The sequence below is a fragment of the Cryptotermes secundus genome, unplaced genomic scaffold (genome assembly GCF_002891405.2).
Source record: "Cryptotermes secundus unplaced genomic scaffold, Csec_1.0 scaffold928, whole genome shotgun sequence".
Classification (NCBI taxonomy): Eukaryota; Metazoa; Arthropoda; class Insecta; order Blattodea; family Kalotermitidae; genus Cryptotermes; species Cryptotermes secundus.
The window spans coordinates 79,014-100,312 of record NW_019738362.1 but is presented as its reverse complement, the minus strand read 5'-3'; the positions used below and the strand labels follow the sequence as shown (position 1 = coordinate 100,312).

General features: G+C 43.5%; 1 protein-coding gene across 2 annotated transcripts in view; it reads left to right on the top strand.

Moving 5' to 3' along the window:
- Positions 1-21,299, top strand: part of LOC111870926 — a 38,022-nt gene that overhangs the window by 10,423 nt on the left and 6,300 nt on the right. Inside the window, exon 1 of one of the 2 annotated variants that reach the window (XM_033754043.1) lies at positions 13,397-13,476. The exons of the other annotated variant lie outside the window; for it this stretch is intronic. Within the exon in view, the coding sequence (XP_033609934.1) occupies positions 13,432-13,476 (45 nt within the window). The 5' untranslated portion in view covers positions 13,397-13,431. Of the gene's footprint in view, positions 1-13,396; positions 13,477-21,299 lie in introns of those variants that run through there. 2 annotated transcript variants of the gene reach the window in all.

The following is a 21,299-nucleotide window of genomic DNA, read 5'->3' as shown; positions in this document are numbered from 1 at the left end:
CTTTGTCCACAGGAATGTGTGGTCTTTCTGGAGCCCGATACACACAATTATGGCGTCTTGTACCATTCAGCTTAAGTATTCCTTCATCAGACGAAAGAGTTTTGTTCACAGACTTCTCATCCACTCTTCAGTCATGGCGTGTTACAACTTAGCACGCTTTAGAATGTTTTATGTACTTGATCTCACAGGCGGAGTTAGATCTGTGGTGACCGTGTACTCTGTTCCAACACCAAAGCACGTAGCTGTGCAAGGACTCCTGTGCAGGCTGTAATAAGGGATGTTACTGAGTGTATCAGGTCCGCACGTCCAATTAACATGAACACAATGTGATTTGGTGTTAAGAGACAGAGAAAGGTGAGTGAGTGACACATTACCCAGATCCTGGAGTACCCATGGCTCCGACTGCAGAGAGTAAGCCNCATTACCACTTCAAAATTATCGCGTGTTGCTCGAACGTCAACCGTTGCCTCGCCATTTTCCTTGACTCTGACATTCACATGACAAGGGTCATGACACACTAGGCCGTACATTACATTTGGATTTAATTTAGAAAATGTCCATAAATAACCTCTGTTAAATTGTGTATGTATTGGGCCACTCTGTATTGTTTGTTTAAGATTTTATTACAAAAATAGGACATGAAGATATGGACTGAAGTCATTTTGTCAGGGCCGGATTTGAAAGGGAGCGACTGGGGTAGTCGCCCCAGCGGTTCAGTGACCAGTAGTAGTCAGACCCCTGCTGTTGTTGAAGAGGAGGCGTCATTTGAAAACACGCAAAAGTCTTGGAAAGAACAAAAATACGGTCAAGTGTCCCGAAATCAAGATTTAGTATGATGACGGGGGTTCGCAGTAATTTAACCGACTGACCGACAGTCGCCTTGGGGCCTCCACTAAATAGAAATAAAATTCACAGATTTTAATGGGCCTCTAAAATTACGAACATTTGGTTTGTATTTTTAGTTATTATAAGAAAAATAATAATAACAATAACGACAATAACAAAAGAATTGCTATAACCTAAATTTGTTGCTACCGATTGGGGCCTGCGCATTTTGATTGCCCTGGGCCTCTCACAATTATAAATTCATTCCTGCATTTGGCTCATAAGGACCAGTAGCGGATGGTTGCGAATATGATAATGTACTTCGGGTTCCATAAAACGCGGTAAATTTTTGACTTAATTACCTTAAGAAGGACTTTGTTGTATAGAAGCAACAAACTTCTCCATAGTTCTCTGTTTTGCATCCTACTCTACAGTTATCAGACAATACAATTCGTGAAACGCTGCTGAACGCGCCCTGTAGCGCCGTCTGTTGCTGCGCTGTGTTCTGGAGCAACAGTCGCTCTCTCCGAGCTCCAGACACTTGATAAAGTTTGTCTAGATCATACCAGCACATCGAGTCGTTTGTTACGGGTTTGTATCAGTATTGTGTTGAGAGCCAGAGCTAATGGAGCAGCATGTCGTGGCTCGTTGTATAAATTCAGTGAAGCTATTTCTGGGTTCATTCAAAACAAATTCCACAAGGCTCTTGTGTGCAGAGGGCACGTTCATAACTTCTGCTCTCAATTCTTCTGTTTTCTATGAGCTGAAAAACGGAAAGCCACAAGCTGACAGTCGCTGTAGACAGCAGGAAGTTCAGGGAGCTAGGCAGACCCGAAGCAGCATTCCAAACTTCAGGCGGAAGTTGCGTGTAGTATAGTTCTTGCATTTCTTTTGCGGGCTCCGAAAGAAAAGTTGAAGAAATTCTCCAATTAGATCCGCCATGTCTCTCTGACCTAGTGCAATAACACGAAAACCGCTGAACGAATTTGAATAAAAATTGATATTTGGATATGTTTATTCGTGATATATTTTAGTTATGACTAAAATGCTGCAAATATGGCAGATATTTCAGTATGTGCGTTTCTGCGTTCATATCGAGTGTAAATCGCTTCATAATTATCGGAACGAAAAAATGCTTCGAACAGAAGTTGCTGAGAAAGTTAATGAGATAATATTGTGTCAGCATTTTTTTCCCTAAGATTGTCTCCTCATCAGTTATTTTCTTGTCGCCTTCAAATGTGGTTTTCTCTCTAACTGAGAGAAGTTACGAAGTGTACAGCGGATAAATGCACAGTTCTGTGGAAATAGTGTGTGGCATATTGTAACTGAATCCTATTTTCTACTGTTCATGATGTCCTCAAATAACCAGCCTCAGGCTAACATACAGGTTTCTACGCTGTTAGCTGTTGCTTTACGATATTTTCCCTGATTTTGATTACGAAATCTGAAGAGGTAGCATATCCTGTTCTGCAGCTTTCCACGAACAGTTTCTTGTGGGATTTTGAAACACGTGTATGATTTANAACGAGAATTGATTGTCTAAGGGACAGACAGGGGAATATGCAGTAGGCTCCTGTCTCAGCTTTCCCCAGTACTAAAAGGTAAAGATATCCCTGTAACAGACTGTGGAGGTCCATAGGGTTGTCAGACCTTGAGGGTCCCACATTATCTAGACAATCGACTCACATGTGGCGGTAAGGTTGTTAGCCTTGCGCGCCGGCCGCCCTTTACCCCCCAGGAAAATTCCTGTTATTCATTTCTGTTAGAGACTGAGTGGACCGCAGGGCCATAATACGGCTGGAAGGATTAGATCAATTGCAAAAATCCACCGCATCGGGACTCGAACCTGCGACCTTCCGGCTTGTAGCATAGTACGCTACCGCGTCCCAATGTACTGTGCAGTGTGGTCTGGACATCACTGTCTATCAGAAGTACTGACGGACACAGAATTTATAGTGAATTTCATTCAAACAGGTTTTACGACAAGACTACAACTGCGAATAAGAGAAGTTACTGCTTAACAGACTACAGCTGACCGTTGCTAAACTAACGTGCTGTATTACCTACGCCATGAAACAATAAATTTGCAAACTGTTCATTATATTTTTGTTCCATTTTAAGTTTCGGTTTATAAGGGAAATGACAGTTTGTACCAGATATTCTTCATTTTAATTGGTTTTATTACATCAAAGTAACGTGACGTGAATAGTTTTGGCTCTGGATTCTTTGTTGGTTCTTTAGTATTTTAGTTATTTGTACACTGGCGCGTGTTTGCTAGGTAACGCGACAAGAAAATTATGCGGGTTTCGGATTTGGCCAAGATGTTTATTTGACTGTCGGTTTTTACACTCACAGATACAATTATTCACACTTATAACGTCTTCGGACCTTTCTTCTCCAATATCACAACACTCTTGCACCGCTATTCTCGGTGCAGTGTCTTCTGCTCTGCTCGGAGCTCCACTGTCCTTAGCTCTCGTCGGATACGGACTAACTGGTCTCTGGCCGACGTTGGGCTGTTATATATTGCACTCGGACTGAATAGGGAACACCTTGTGGAAAGGTTCATTTCGCCCTCTGCTATGCAAACGCTGCTTCAAACAATTTGTTTGTAACGGTGGAAACCTCGTTGTTAGAATTTCATTTCCGGGGCAACGATTGCTAGCCGTTGACCAGTGATGGCCTTATCGTCCGGCTTTCAGGCAGCACGACACAATATCTTGTTTTACCTCTTATCTTAACATCGCCTTGATAGACATTGTGTTGATAATAGTGACAACAGACTTCCGCCTGTTCACCGTTAACCAAATCTATGCCTTAATATTAACATAGTTTCGATTTCTCTATAGCTGTCTCGAAGACTTCCTGCCAGTTAGGCAGTTTGTCTTCCAGGCAATAACTGCAGCTTCCTGGTTGCGCTTCACGAGTTCTGCTGTAATCTCACCTGAAAGAATACAATGATGACTAAATATTGCACCGCCTTCCAAGGGCCAGTTCTCTCATGTAGCTTCTGTGTTCGCCATTCGTGACCTCTCTTAGCGTATTCGGCCGTTTATTAAATCTTGGCATTTCGAGTCCCTTTGGAAGTTGAACAAGATTTCTTGGGTTAGCAGAGCAACGCTGAATTAGGGCGGCGCTGCAAGTCCTACCTCCACGTTTAACTGTTTAAAGCACAGCGGTTAATGTTATGCACTCCCTGCTTTAACGTCAAAACATCTGCGTTTGTTTGCGCTTTTCAGCTGCTTCTCACAATAAATAGCGATTGTTTTCATAAACAACATTGATCGGTTTGTCTTACTGATTGAGACTCAGTGTGTTTTCTATGAGGCAGGAATAAAAAAGTTGTTCCTGTGCTTAACTAATTAAGTACTACACCATGAAGGCGTATGGGGGGAGTGGATTTATAGACCCACATTTTCTTGACCTCGGCACTAGTTGGAGGTGAGTGGTCAGCTTCACGCCTCGACCGCCTTACCCCTGGGGAAAGAGCCCCCGGTACCCATTGGATAGGAGGTTGGGGTGGACCCCAGAGCCGGTCTGGACCACGTGGAGAAGAGGAAAATAATTTTTGATCATCCCTCAGTCGTGCAGCCCGTAGCTAGTCACTATCGCGGCTCCAGAATAAAAGAAGTGCATTACGAAAACTTCTCGAGTCGTAAATGAGTCCACCGCGGCAGACCGGTTCAGGTCATGTGGAATTTGTGGTGGACAAAGTGGCACTGGGGCTTGCACTGTCTTCGCTCGCTCGGATGCCGGGATCGTGGGTTCGAATTCCACTCAGGGCATGGATGTTTGTGTGCGTTTTTCTGTGTTTGTGTACAGGTAGAGACCTTGCGACGAGCTGATCACCCGCCCAAGGAGTCCTACCGTATGTCTAAGATCTAGAAAAACCGAAGTGAACGGAGAAGTTCATGGAGGTAGGCCTAGGCCCACTGGGGCTGTAGCGCCAAGGAAAAAAAAGTGGCGCTGGGGCAGGTTTTCTTTGAAAAATTCAGCTTCCGCTGCCCAGGAAGGAATTGGGTTTGCAAATATAATTTCGTTTAATTCCTTGAAAGGGTTAAGCGCAGTTTCGGGCTGTGTCCGTGGGTACCTGGTCTGGTGGATATTTCAACCTGATCTTGTTGCAGTTTGGACTAAATTCGAATCGGATATTCTGCTTCAGACCGACAAGCATACGAGGCTGGCTGCTGCATATACAAGCACTCAGCTAATGTTTATTACAACACGCCTTCTTAACAGCTGCTTATTTTCTTACTGAAGAATGTTAATGGAATTGACGTTTTTATCACCATTGCTTTGTTTTGCAATTTCATTAGTCCTGTAGAGTTATTCTCGAGCTGGAAGAATTTCGTACTGCACGACAGTGCTCAGCTTCAAGCCTCCATAAAGAGCCCCCGGTACATGTCGAACTGGAAGTAGTGTGAGACCCAGAGCCCAGTCCGGTCACCGCGGAGGAGGAAAATAATATTTTGCTTCCGTCGGGAATCGAACTCAAATTTCCCTATCGTCTAGCTCCTAGCAAAATTGGCTGAGTTTCTGCATTGAATTACCCAAGGAACTTCCATAAGATAACTAAATGTGTGCGTGAACTCTCCTTATAAGTAATCAGTAATTTGGTGTTCTTAAGGTTTGCAGCATTTTGAGGGGATGCTTTACCCCGACTGCTGTTTTGATTTTTCTCTGGAATAACCCATGACCGATATATTCAGGTACTTATTTATGTGATCACTAACTTCTTTTGAGGGGAGGGGGAAGAATATAAATTGCGTTGAAGTACGATGCTTAAAATTTCGTACAAGCCAGTAAAGAAAGTGGTCAAGCAGTAAATACCGTATTTACGCATGTATAGGCCGCGTGCGTGTATAGGCCGCAGCACAATTTTCAGACAGAAATTATAGAAAAAATAATTTTCTTGGAATATTATTTCAGGAGTAGAACACCCTGTATTACTAATTATGAATTTTTTTTTTTAATGAAGTGTGATTTCGAATATTTCGAATATAAGCCGCACCCCAGTTTTCCTCTTGAATTTTTGGCAAAAAATGTGCGGCCTATACATGCATAAATACGGTAGATGTTTACAAATCAAAACACAAACATGACATTGAACCACAATCGACATCAGAGTCATAATGCGCCTATATGTAATACATTATGGCAGAATATTTAAAAAATTGTCTTCGGCTGTCTGCGAACAATTTCAAATAATGGAAACCACGGAATTAGGAGCAGAAGGAACACATTTGAAAATTGCTTATTATTATTCAACTTCAAAATGTCATCATACCGTCCAACTAACAAAATGTGACTAACTCTAAGGAGTAGAGAAGTTCATAGTTTGCTAAACTTTTCGCCTTCTATAGAGCCCGTTAATGGCGTTTGCTTTTCAGGACTCAGGGACGAGAAAACAATAATTTTGTCAATGCTTTGGTTGGGGATAGGCCACACGCTCATATTTTGAGGGGAAAACTTAAGGGCAAATTGGAGTCGCACGAAAATGTTGGGACCTAGCGAGGTACATTCAGTACCGCTAGGACAATGCCAGGCTACGACGAACAGAATGGGGAGGGAGGGGGTAGGATTCTGTTGGAAATCCTCTTGGAAAAGTCCAAGACGAAGATCGAGGAGATTAAATGATGGAATTAAGTTTGATCTCAGGGAGGTAGGATGCAGGATCTAAGTGGGTGGAACTGTCAGACTAAAATCTTTAGAAGGCTTATAATGTGATGTAAGGAAGTCACTTCCAGTAGAAGAATATTTATAAGAGTACCCAGTTCTGATGTCAAGGCTTGAGATCCGAACCAGACGGCTGTTCGAAGCCTTGAGCCCGAAATTCCATTCTTGACTTCTAATTGTTGCTTTTGGATGATCTCCATCCTCCATAGAGGAATGTCTGTTTCGTTACGGCACGAATTATCGCGTTCCGGCCATTAGCAGAATTTAAGAATGCCTTGCCCTCTGGCCTGTCCCTGCCCAACGAACCGTTCGGTTTCAGAATGATGCAAGCAGATACTTTCTGTACTGTAGAGGTGCCATGTATGAGGCGGGATAGCGACCGGCTACGGGCTGGACGACCAAGGGGTCTGAGTTCGAGTCCTGGCGGGGGCAAGAGTTTTCACTTCTCCATGTCGTCCAGACCGGCTCTGAGGCCTATCCAGTCTCCTGTGCAATAAGGACGGGGGTAAAGCCGCCTCATCTCGAACTAGTACAGAGTTCAACAGAACGTGCGTGGGTCTATACATTGACTCCCCCGTATGTCTTCACGGCGTGGGCAATTTTACCTTGTAAGCGTACCATGTGGTTTCTAGAATCTTCTTGCTGAATAATTTCAGTCGGAATAAGTCTCAGGATAGCGATTAGGTTACGGATTGGACGCCAGAGAAACCGTTGCTCTCAACCAGTTGAGCTCAGAGATCGCTTTACCCTTTCACTTCGATACTGTGTATGCCACTAGGTTGGAGAAAAATGTATAATGAGGAGCTTCATAACTTGTACTCTTCTCCAAGTATAATTAGAATGATCAAGTCAAGGAGGATGAGGTGAGCGGGGCATGTAGCACGAATGGCAGAGACGAGGAATACGTATAGGATATTGGTGGGAAAGCCAGAAGGAAAGAGACAACTGGGAAGACCAAGGTGTAGGTGGGCGGACAATATTAAAACGGATCTTAGAGAGATAGAATGGGATGATATTGATTGGATTGATCTGGCTCAGGATAGGGGCCAGTGGAGGGCTCTTGTGAACGCGGTAATGAACCTTCGGGTTCCTTAAAATTCTGGGAAATTCTTGAGTAGCTGCAGAATTGGCAGCTCCTCAACAAGGGCTCAGCTCCATGAGTAAGTAAGTACGTAGGTCATACCGAAAGTCATGAGCAACTTTTTTTTTGCATGCAACCTGGGAACAGCAGACGAAAGAGAGTACGGTGGTAGGTGGAACCAGCTGTTGTGTTAACCTTGAGTGTCTTGTGACGTCAATAGCTTGCATCACGTGACCCATATCACTCCTAACAGAATGGCCGATAACGATATGTCGTTTCGCCAGTGTGCTGTCATCGAATTTCTTGTGAAAGAAGAAATCCCTGCTGCAGAAATTCACCAGAGACTTCAGCGTGCTTATGGAAGTGTGTGCATGGGTGCGAGCAGTGTTCGAAGATGGGTGAAACATTTTAAAATGAGAACACCAGCATCGAAGATGAGCCTCGGAGCGGTCGTCCTCGAACAGCCTCAACTGAACGCAACAAGGAAAGAGTGGATGAGATCATTGAAGATGACAGGCGTGTGACTGTGGACACAGTAGCCCGAAAACTTGGAATAGGGCACAGTGCAGTACAGGAGATGATTGAAAGCTTGGGCTATAGGAAAGTTTGTGCTCGTTGGGTCCCGCGGTTATTGACCGAAGACCACAAAGGTCAGCGAAAAGCCATCACCTCAGAACTGCTGCAGAGATATTGACACGAAGGCGATGATTTTTTGCTCTGTATTGTGACAGGTGACGAAAGCTGGTTTCACCATTTCGAGCCTGAAACGAAACGGCAGAGTATGGAATGGCACCATTTGCATTCTCCATCAAAAAAGAAGGCAAAGACAGTGCCATCAGCTGCGAAGGTGATGGGCAGAGTCTTCTGGGATGCAGAGGGGTTTATTCTGGCCGAATTCCTGGAACCTGGGCAAACCATCAATGCTGCTCGTTATGTCCAGACGCTGCACAAGCTCCGTCGTGCATTGCGCGATAAACGTTCGGGACGAAACATCATCATCCTGCATGACAACGCTCGCCCCCACGCCGCTCGCCTCACATTGGAAGCAATTGCAAAGATGGGGTTGGAAGTTCTTCCACACCCTCCTATAGCCCTGATCTGGCACCCTCCGACTACCATCTTTTCGGATTTGTGAAGGATCAGCTGCGTGGACAACGTTTTGAGACAAGGGAGGCAATTCAGAAAGCAGTGCGTCAGTGTCTTCGGATGACTGGAACGGAATTTTACAGAAGGGGAATTTTAAAACTCCCAGAACGCTGGGAGAAATGTGTACAAAGAAGTGGCGATTATGTGGAAAAATAAAGGAAGGTCTTTAGATTGGGGTGGTGTATTTGGTTTGTCAATAGTAAAGCATGTTACTTTACAAAAAATTGTTCCTCATGACTTTCAGTACGACCCTCGTAAGTACTGTACACGACACTGACACATGGTTGTTCAGGGGTACGCAGAACTGAACCATACACGGCGAAAATTCCGCGACCTGTACAGTACACATGGATATAGTCTGCAACGCGATTGGTAAGAATTTCTTTTTGTGGGCATGCCACTGTTCACAAAAATCACGACTTCTTACGCACTACGCGTATTTTCGCGACAGATTTCGAAAGCGTACGGCCAAAAGGATGCAGTTCGCATATTGACCATGAAGATCCTGTTATTTTCAGAAGTGCTCGTCAACTGTATAAAGTATGCAGTCCCCAAATGCGGCAATCGAATAGGTAGTACTCCTTCACTTTCGACAGATTAAGGATTCAGATCTCGGCGCAAAAACGGGCGGTCTTGACTGATGATATTCCTTATTTTTCTCAGTTCATCCTGATACGTACCGGGATGGTACCTTTAAATTAGGCCACGACCACTTTCCTTCCTTTCCTTCGCATCTACTCCAATTCACTGTTCACTAATCAGCCAATCAAGTTACGCTGTATTTCCTGAGTTACTGAGGGCGTTATTAAATAAATACAAACAAATCCAGCTCCGGCACACATTATCATTAAAATTAAACCGGGCTGTATTCGACATAACTTAAGTGGCGGCCATAGGCTCGGGCCACACGAGCGCACAAAATGCGTCCGTTGTAGAAATAAATAAGCGAGGCGAATGCTACGCTTACTTCTGGCTCCATTGCAGACAAAAAACTACGTACCGCATTCTGCAATTGTTATGTCCTCAGCAACGTCCGTCATAAAGTACTTTCGTTACAACGGACGCATTTGTGCGCTCGTGTGGCCCCAGCATTAGTCTTCATGTCTGCAGTCTGTACTTGAGTAACTTCTAGTTAGTTAGTTAGTTAGTTAGTTAGTTAGTTAGTTATTGGAGAGGGTGGGTTTCCCCATGTACTGAGACCAGTATTGGTCCATTGTGCTTCCCTCTATGATATTCTACCAATCTCTATACCCTACCGATATTGGTGCGTACCATCAGTCCCGACCGAGCCAGCGAGTTCGGCCTCTACTGGCTTGGCGGTATCTATAATGCTTCCCCCATCTATCAGAGGCGTTAGAGACTACTGTTGGGCGGGAAATGTCCTTGAATTTAGCTCAGTGACCTCCTTTGGAGATATGAGGTTCTTTTTCGTGCCGTAAAGCTACGACACGGGACCCACGGCTTAAAGTCCCTCCCGGAGGACTTGTTCCCTGAATTTTTCCGCCCTTAAAAATTCCACGACCTCCGCCGGGTTTGAACCCGCGTACCACGAGTCATGAGGTGGGAACGTTACCTCTAGACTACGGAGGCCGCTTGAGTAACTTCTAACTGTCCTTCAATGTTCTGGACAGCATCATATCTCTTAGACTTGAAATTGCTTTATTAATGTAATGCGCAAAATTCGATTGCAGACTCGCTTTAGACAATTTTTGAGACAGTGATGAAGGACTCGTAAGTTGGTCTGAAATAACAGTGTTATTGTCTAAATTGTTTCCTTTCCCCGTAAGGAGTGTATTGATGTCAAGAAGCTATTTTCCTACGTAATTCGCGGCCCAAATTAACTTACTCACTTACTTTGTGATTACATTTAGATATAACGATCTCACAGCGCTGTCTGTGAAGACTACTCTTCAACCCTGAAAATGGAAGGAATATGTCGTTCCGAAAGTCAGATTTCTACTCGACCACTCTGCGTTACATCCTAGAAGCAGATAAACAGATAATTACCAGAACATGCGGTGTCTTATTCCTCTTTTGAAGCAGTCCAGCGATTCAGGAAACGGGAAGTGTGGAAGTGTTTTTACAGCATTCAGGTATCTGAATCCACCACTGTTCTATGTTAGTTTAGAAACGGTTGCTATGGCAACCTTCAAATCAGATATGACGTCAGACAGTATGGAAGTCGATTGACGGGAGACTGACTTCCCGTGTGTACTGCAGTATTCCTTCCGTTCTGTGCCAATGGAGACCGACCCTACGTGCTCCTTCGTATCTTGTCCAAAACTGTGGTATATAGCCGTTGTATCTCCCAAGACAGCGATAGTCACCATCTGTGACGTAGTCTGTGTATGTAACGGAAGTCTTGGCTTGTCAGTTGTAAGGAATATTACTTGCTAAACGTTACCTCTTATGTTTACTGCAGCTGGTGTCTCTGCTTACACTTTTCCCTTCACCGAATCATACGTTAAGCTGCCAAACGCTGCTGCTTATAGGCCAGGACGCTGTATTCAAATAATGAAACAGCGTCATTGTTGTAATAACCGTATGAACACAATCAAGAAACGAAAGCAAGTGTTCTTTATTGCTGTGACATCTCATAATGCACTGTACTCTTGCCAAGCAAGAGTGGGTTGCTGTATGCGCCGTAAAACTGATTATATTCTTCTAGCAACAAGACTAGGACAGAGAGAGAGATCTGTAGAGACGAGACATGTATTCCATTTTCTCGTCAGGCAATTCCTTTGATTCTATTTTCCAAAACTTTCTTTTGTCCCATACGTGTTGCATGCCACTCGCATCTAACCGTTCATTTGGGAAAGTTCCTCACTGTTTAATCTTCTCCGTGCTTATGTATTCTCTGTCTCATACTTCCAAATATCCATTTTATCAGTAGTTTCCTCTCATGCGTCGTCAGTCAGGATTTTTCCTTCGGGGTCTGAGGCCAAGTTTCGCATAAGGGAAAGCATAGCTTTTAAAGATCTTTAGAATTTTAGACAGGAGGTGGCGTAAATTTCTTCAGTTTCCCAGATTTAATTTGTTCTTAACTTTTCTTGAGTATTACGTCTAGTTCCATTACTGTCATTCCCTATATTTAAGGTCTGATCAGTTGGAAATTAAAACACTCTCTCAGTAATGAAACGCGGAGGCGCTCGGCTCGAATATCAGCCGGAACTCCGGCTATGTTGACTGAAGATTTTTGTTGTGGTCTTCTGCAGTTGCTCTAGATATAAAAGTAAGTAAGTAAAGTAAAGCTATCCCTGTAACAGGCCGTGAAGGCCCTGTTGAGTGTCCCAAATTTTCTAGATGGCTCAAAGATGGCGGTAATCTTATCAGCCTTACGCGCCGGCAGCGCTTTACTCCCCAGGAAAATTATTTAATTAATTCCTGGTACTCATTTCTGTTAGAAGCTGAGTCGACCCCAGGGCCATAGTGCGGCCGGAAGGATCAGGTTAACTGAAAAAAAAATCCAATGAACTCATCGGTATTTGAACCCGCGGTCTTCCGACTTGTAGCATAGTGCCTTAACCACTACGCTACCGAGTGCCCCCAGCGCTAGATACATGCCTAGTTTGAGCACTGATAACATCTGAACGTAATCAGCACGCGCGGAGTTTTCAGTCGTGGTTTGCACTGATTAGAAAGAAGCTAAGGAATGTCCATGGATGAAGAGACAACCACTTATTAAACTGTTATATAAATATTTAGTGTAGTTGTACAGAATATGCAGACGAACTGAAGGTCGCTGGTTTCTGATAATCTCTGTGAAGATCTCTCTCTCTCTCTGTCTTTCTGGTTGGTTCTTCAGAGTCACGGTCAGAGTTACCGCGGTTTACCGCCAATCAGTTCGTCTTGGGGACAAGCCCCTTGAGACCCACGACCAGAATTTTTATTTTCCAACTGAGCACTTGGGTTATAGTCCTTATGTAACATCCTCTCTGAAGAGAGGGTGGGTTTGTCGTTTGCAATTACTGCTGGTCCTCGCCAGCGCAGTCATTCTCAGGTCCGAGTCCCTCGGGACTCATGATCACATTTTACTGTCTCAGATTCGAGACTTCCCCAACCTGGAGGGCCAGGTCCCCGTATTTATATCCCCTAGGAACAGGGTGGCTTGGTTATACCCGCAGGCACTGAGTATGGTTGCTTCTTCCTATATGAGCCCACCTTCAGTAGTCTCGCACCGACCTCGCAGTGAACACTTGTTTCTTCGGTTTGTTTACTTCATTCTGCTGAACTACTTGCCCGGAGACGCGATTTTCAGTCGCTACATAGCAGTGATAATTGTGTTGTAGGTTTTGCCTAGCGATAGATTGTTAGTCGATAAATGTGTTTACCGGGTCGTTCCTTAGCAATGGATGGTTTCTATACTGTGATTAGCTAGCACTTGATTCAATGCTGGCGGTTTCCATGAAGCTTTTATAGGTGAGGAAATGATCCTACTTGATTTCGTTATCGCGAAAGAATGGCGCAGGCCAGTGAAGTGAAGCTAACTTTTACTGTTTTCTTCCAGATATGTGAGCGAGCCATGGGAGCTGGGGCACGTCTGTCTTCATAGCAGCAGTAAGCCTCGTGCCACATAGTGGAGATGCTAATGTAGCTGCACCTTGCAACTTTGGAGGGCCCACTCACTGATCCTTGTAGAGAGTGTGACATTGTCTTGCATTTCTTTGCTAGAGACTTCTCAAGCCTCCTTCTGTCGCTTCTTAATGAGATACGCCGAGGCTGTACGAACGGAGTTGGGGGCGACTGCAGTGAGTGTTACGTCACTGATTAATGAGACAGAATTCGTCCTACGCCGTATAAATAGTAATAATATTGTCTGTACGCGGAATTCGGAGGATGAGTTGGGTACGGTATGTAGCGTACAGGGGGGAGAAGAAGGATGCGTGCAGGGTTTTGGTGGGAAATCCAGACGGAAAGAGACCAGCAGGAAGACCCAAGCCCTCCCATCCTCTTTGAGATCCCTTCTAAGGTTATCTTCCCATCTACGTCTAGAACTTCAGAGTAAAGGTTTTCCTTCAGGTTTTCTAACTAAAACTGTCTATGCTCTCCTCATCCCTAATTCCGCTCCCATCTCTTGCGCCTTGAAATTTTCGGCCGTATGATGATTGTGACCCGTTAATACAGGTCTACTATAAATGATTCTTTAGTTTTAAAAACGCTATATTTTCCAAAATATTACACATACAAATATGATTGGTATATAAAAAGAACCGCAAACTCACCAAATTTGTATTATATGCACCAGTTGGCAGCACGAATTCAGTGCCTTTACAAAATGGCGACAAAGCAAGAAAAGAGTTTTTGTTTGTTGGAATATGCGAGATGTTCGTCTGTTATAGTAGTGCAACGCGCATTCAAAACAGGGTACGGAAAAGAACCGCCATGTAAACAAAGCATTTTGCGGTGGTATCGGCTATGTCCGTCGCTACCTAAACAATGAACTTCGGCATCGGTGGATTGGGCGTGTTGGTGAGGATGACGTAGCTTTGTTCAGTTGGCCCCCCAGACCACCTGCTCTAACGCCTTGAGACTTCTTCCTTTGGGGGTACATTAAGGATCGTGTTTACGTACCCCCACTGCCAAGAACACTATTAGAGCTGAGGGAACGCATCGATGCCGCAGTGATGACCATCGACAGGATGATGCTACAAAATGTGTGGAACGAGCTCGACTACTGCCTGGACGTGTGTCTTGTGACCCAAGGGGCACACATAGAACATTTGTAGAGTGTGAAGAAAATTTGGCGAGTTTACGGTTCTTTTTATATATGAATCATATTTGTACATATAATGTTTTGGAAAATATAGCGTTTTAAAAACGAATGAATCATTTATAGTATCCCTGTACAATGACAGCTATATGTATCACCTTCCTTACCCACACAGTGTGTTTGTGTTTCATATAATTCTCACAATGAACAGCGTTTAGTTTCTTAAACTGCATTAGCCGGTTGGTCTTTGTAATGGAGACGTATTGTGATGTGGGGATAGGTTTCAGATATCTGGACGAGGTTCGGGGTTGAGGGGGCTAGAACATTTGAAGGTGGTACTGGTTCAGCCATTATATGGAGACCCAATACAAAGTCATTAACGGTGCGACTGGCGGAAACTTACTGCCTTATGTTCGACGCGATAGAGGGCTGCTGAAACGTCGCGAAAGGAAGTATGGCCAGTCCAGAAATCGAAAATTGATGATGCAATAAATGAAATAAAGAAAGTTGTCCCTGTGTTCAACCAGTTAAGCACTACGCCCTGAAGGCGTATTGGGGAGTGGATGTATAGATCCACATTTTCTTGACCTCGGCACTAGCTGGGGGTGAGTGGTCAGCTTCACGCCCCGCTCGCTTTACCCCCGGGGAAAGAGCCCCCGGTACCCATTGGAAAGGAGGTTGGGTGGACCCCAGAACCGGTCAGGACGACGTGGAGAAGAGAAAATTCTTGACCCTACCGGAACTCGAACTCGGCCCTTCTGTCGTCCTGCCTGTTGCTAGTCGTTATACCGACTACGTTATGCAGACTACACTGTTTGATTAAAATGTCTGTTGGCCATGATTCTACATGCGTCTAACGCGATTTTACAAGAAATCACAGTTACGCAATAATGGATGCAGGATATAGAGCGTACACAGTTATTAAACTAACAGTGGAAGAATTACGTTACGTCAGTTCTGTCGGTAGACAGTGTTAAGCAGAAACAAAATTGAACAGAGTCTTAGCCATATCATATTATTTTTATTAAGAATACGCAAGCGTTTATACAAGTCACGAAAGCTATGTGCCTCTCCCGACTATTATTGTAAATTTCTGTGTTGCCTCAGCGCCAGAATTACGTTGCCTAGAAAGGGAACATTAAGCGCTCATACTCTGAAACCTTATCTCTTACCTGGAAGCGTTCATGCATTTGTGAAGAGGAAACATCGCAGTCCTGATGATGAATTGCCTGGTATCATATTCACAACGTGAATGGGGAGCTATTGTTGTATATATTAAACCACTGGGCCTTGGAAGTCTCGAGTGAAATGCTCTAGTTGCTTCGTGGCGCGTTTCTTTTTCCTCGTTTATTTCCCCGGATTTCTGAACGCTGCCTCAAGCTTCGTGGATGGCAGACGTAACTACGACATAATCTTTAAGGAACACATCCTGTTGTGTTTTCTATATAACCTTTTCGTTTTGTTTCCTTCTCGACACAAGAATTATCAAAATCTCGTTCATATTTACTGAGTATAATGAGTTTATTGGTGTTCATTGTATGACATTGTGCTACATGTTTCGGCTTGTAAAGCCATCACGCAATACACATTAATAAACATTTTCCAGATTACTGAATTGCTCTTTCCGGTCTAGAAAACCGAGATTAACGGCCGTGGGGATCCGTTGCGCTGACCACGCGACACCCTCTATCCGCTAAAGTTGGCACTAACTTCGCCGACAAGCGGCGGTCGCTCTGTCGGTATAGTTCGCTTGCGGACTAAATCCACGGAGTTTGTTTGTTTTGAATTTCTCTTTATATGGATTCATATATTATAGTAAAATAACTAATAATAATGTATCTGACTTTCCACTCAGTTAATACATTCAACTTTCATCTAAATTAGTACAAGCTTTATAAATGGATTAGAATTGCATTGAAAGTTCTACATACATTTATAAAGCTTGTACTAATTTAGATGAAAGTTGAATGTATTAACTGAGTGGAAAGCCAGGTAGTTAATTTATTGTCGCGTGTTTCCTAGGCAACGCGACAAGAAATTTTGTGGGTCTCGGATTTGAACGAATATTTGCTGGACTATCGCTTTTTACACTCGCAAATATAATTATTCTCAACTTATAATGACGTCAGACATTTGCTCTTCACTACTACGATTACTTGCACCGCTGATCTTGGTGAAACGTCTTCTGCTTTGCTCGGAACTCAACTGTCCTTGGTCCCTTCTCGGATAAGAACTCTTTTCTTGCACTCGGACTGAATAGGAATATCTTGTCGAACTTTTAATTTCGCCCGCTGCTACGCAACGAACGCGAGAATACGTATCTGCCTCAAACAATTCGTTTGTAACGGCGTAAACCCCACTTTCATTTCCAGGACAACGATTTCCTAGACTTCGCTGCCTAGGAATTGCTAGCCGTTGACTAGTGACGGACGTCTTATAGTCCGGCTTTCAGGCAGCACGTCACAATGTGAATACATATAAAACGCAATTCAATATTTTGTAAAATGTTTGTTGATGTGTGCTGCTTGATGATGGCTTTTCAAGCCGAAACGCATAGCACACTGCCATATCATTAACGCCAATAAACTCATTATGCACAGTAAATATGAATGAGATTCTGATATTTGTGTTCAGAAAGAAACAAAACGAAGAAATTATTGCGACATTTTCTCTTCAGTCTGGAATACTTCAGATAAGGTAAAGGTAAAAAGGTAAATCTACCCCTGTAACAGGCCGTGGAGGCCCGTAAGTTTGTGAGACGTTGAGGCTCCAACATTTTCTAGACAGTCGGCTCATAGATGAAGGTAAGGTTGCCAGCCTTACACGCCTGCCACCCTTTACCCCCAGGAAGATTCCTGATACTCACTTCTGCTAGAGGCTGAGTCGACCCCAGGGTCATAGTGCGGTTGGAAGGATTAGGTCAATTGAAGTACCAAATTACGGGAATGGAACCCACGACCTTTGGGCGTACTCTGTATTTTGGGTGAGAGTGCCTGAAACTCCCGTGGAGACACTGGCGAGGCGTGTATCGTGCCGTTCTGCAACCTAGAGTACAGTTATGCTGAACTCCTGCTTAGAGGAGCTTTGATTTTTGTCGTTCTTATGTTTTCTGGACAATTACATTGCAACATTGCTTCTCAAACTGCTGTTATCATCATCATCATCATCATCATCATCAGTAATCTGTCAAGACGACAGGTCCACAGTCCCTTTCAAAACAATTCCTCCATTTAATGCGATCTAGAGCTTTCTCCTTCAAATGACAGTATCCTCTTCTGTCCCCAAGGTCATCCAGCATCTTCTTACGTCTTCTTCCTCGTCTTCTTGTCACTTCTATCCGCCCATCTATCTTTCCTTCGATAGCTTCTTTTAGAAGGCAGTTTCTGCGTAAAACATGACCAATCCAATTAGCCTTCCGTTTTCTTATTTCATGTAGGATATTCCTCTGCTCACTGACTCTAATTAACACTTCTTCATTTCTCACATAATCGGTCCAACTGATCTTCTCCATTCTTCTCCAACACCACATTTCAAAACTTTCCAGATGTTTCTGATCTACTGCCCTAAGTGTCCATGTTTCAGCCCCATACAGAGCTATGCTCCAAATGTAGCATTTCACTAGTTTCTTCCTCAAATTTAAGTCCAATTTGCTGGTAAAAAGATTCTTCTTCTTGCTAAATGCAGCTTTTGCCATGGCAATCCTGGATTTAATTTCACAAGTACACCTTCCATCATCTGTTAACAAGCTACCCAAATATTTAAAACATTTCACATTCTCCACTTGTTTTTGGTCTATCTTTATTGTGACTGGGGTTGGTTGTCTCGAAATTTTCATTACTTTTGTTTTCTCCACATTCATTTCCATGCCATAGCACCTTCCAATTTCAATTAGTCTATCAATCATGCCCTGTAGCACAGTTTCTTCCTTAGCCATTAACACAAGGTCATCTGCATATTTCACAGTTTGAATAATTTGCCCTCCTACTTTGAAGTCACCGAGCCCATCCAGAGCTTCCTTGGTAAGGCATTCGCTGTACAAGTTGAACAGAATTGGTGATAAACAGCATCCTTGTCGAACTCCTCTTCCAATCTGCACACTTCCTGTCTCCCCCCTGTCCAGTCGTACTCTAACTTTCTGATCCATGTACAATTTGCTAATCAATCTTCTTTCATGCCAATCGATACCTGTTTCTTTCAGGATCTGCATTAATTTGGTCCAGTTTACCCGGTCAAATGCCTTCTGCCAGTCTATGAAGCAAACACACAGTTCTTCATCTATCTCCAAAGTTCGTTCCGCTATAATTCTCATCATCCCAATTGCATCCCTGGTTCCTTTTCCTCTTCTAAATCCAAACTGATCTTCTCCAAGTACATCCTCTATTTTCCTTTCAATTCTTCTTTTAAGTATCTTTGCTATTATCTTTGCTGTATGTGCAATAAGACTTATTGTGCGATGGTCGCTGCATTTTGTAGCTTTTGTCTTTTTCTTTAAGGCAATCATTGTAACTTCTGTAAAGTCCTTGGGCCACTCTCCACTTTCATATATGGTGTTCATTAGTTTTGTCAGTGTTTTCAAACCACCTTCTCCCAGTAACTTGAGCACATCTCCAGGTACATCATCATCTCCTGTAGCCTTTCCCTTCCTCATTTCCTTGATAGCTTTTTCCACCTCACTTTGTAAAATATATGGTCCTTTCTCGTCTGTATCTACTTCTTCTTCCGGTTCAGCTTCTAAGGTTTCTGGCCGCTTAGGTCGATCATAAGTTCTGTAATATAATTTTCCCAAATTTTCAGCACTTTCCTCTGATCTACTATTCTATTCCCCTGGGAGTCTTCGATGCCAACATTTTGAATCCCATGATTCTCTTTCCATCCTAGTTCTTTTGTCTTCATACATATCCATGCACAATTTGGCAGCTCAGTAAGTCAGTAAGATTTAATGAAAATCCTTTCGGAAACTGAAGCTGCAACCGGCGAATCTTTTTGTGACTGTACAGGAACGTTTATAGCTAGCGTAATGTAGGTTTAGACTTGGCTGTAAAGCTATTTAGGTTTCTGCTGTTCCGAGCTGACAGGGTCCGGTAACTGTGCAGAAGTGGGAGGGTCGCCATATCGCACAGTTTGAGAGCCCGTGCTTGCCAGGTCAAATATCTTTTGCAGTTTGCTAAAATCACTATTTCCGATACAATATTTGCGTTGGAATAAATACAAGAGTGCCATAAAATGTATTCGGTGTTTGAGTAATAAATAATTGTGAAACCCAATGCGTTACAGTCTGAAACGACCCTCTGAATGAGCGTCCCGTGTTAAAAGATGTTTTTTTTTCGTAATTTTACATTAATTATTTAATTCTTCCCATGAGTCATTAAAAGAAATGACAATAAAATGTAAGTAACATTTGAAACGAATACGATGATCTTGTCTGGTGGTCGTGTCATACCAAATAGTTCATAACAGGTCTTTTGTACCTTTGTAAATGTAAGGTAAGGCCACGCCATAGCTCAAGCGGTTAGTCGCTGGCTTCCCACCGCGGCGGCCCGGGTTCGATCCCGGGTCTGGTCAAATTGGTTTTGTGGTGGACAAAGTGGCGCTGCGGCTGTTTTTCTCCGAGTACTTCGGTTTCCCCTGCCAATCTTCATTCCACCAACTGCTCCACAATCACCCTCACCTATCATCCGGGGCTGGTACAATAGGCCAGAAGTGGCCGCAGTACAAGGGACTTAGTCCCACCCCACTAGCAATAAAAAAAATGTAAGGTAGTAGTATTAGCGATTTAATTAATATGGTCAATTGTATTAGTTTCTGTAATGCGAGGGCAGTGTTTCTCAAACTGTGGTCCGAGGCCGTCCACCAGATGGTTAGTAGTATTCTTTAAATGTATGTAGGATAATGCATAAAATAATTTTATGATGAATCATTTTTTAAAGTACTCTAAATTAGTGAGTAGAAAAAAGTGATTTATGGCAATTTTGACCATAATTTTAGTCCTTTTGGCAGGAAAAGGCGCAGTTGAGAGGGGCATGTTATGACAGCTGGTGACACCAGTGGGCGCGACCGCCGATGCGGTCTGCATTTGCCGGAAGATGGGTCTGTCTCTATGAACGTTTATTACTTGATCGCGTCTTGTGTGGTCGCATGTTTGTAGTCAGGGGGGATTTTCGTTACAATCAGTGTTACGAGTATTTCAAACAGACTTACGTTTTCTTCAGTTTTTTCTCTATTAGGTTCATAAGTTGGCGTCTTTTGCGCACTCATTTTTTTTCCACGATATCGTGTATGTTTCCTTATCAGTTAATTTGAATTCATTCTGAATGAAGTTGGAAATTCATTTTAAACAATTCTTTATACGCTCTTAAAATGTATGCCGCAGAGCATAGTTAGTTAGTTAGTTACTGGAGAGGGTGGGTTTCCCCATGCACTTAGACCTGTAATGGTCCATTGTGCTTCCCTCTATGATTTCTACCAGTCTCTCTATCCTACCGGTATTGGTGCTTACCATCAGTCCCGCCCAGCCAGCGAGACCGGCTCTACTAGCTGAGAGGTATCTATAATGCTTCCCCCCTCTACCAGAGGTATTAGAGACTGCTGTTGGGCGGGAAACGTCCGTAATTTTTGGTTCAGTGACCTCCTTTGGAGGTATGAGGTTCTTTTACGTGCCATAAAGCTACGACACGGGACCCACGGCTTAAAGTCCCTCCCGGAGGACTTGTTCCCTGAATTTTTCCGCCCTTAAAAGTTCGACGACCTCCGCCGGGTATTTGAACCCGCGTACTACGAATCATGAGGTGGGAACGTTACCTCTAGACTACGGAGACCGCTATGCCGCAGAGCATAGTGAAACTGAAGTGTGTCAGCAATAGA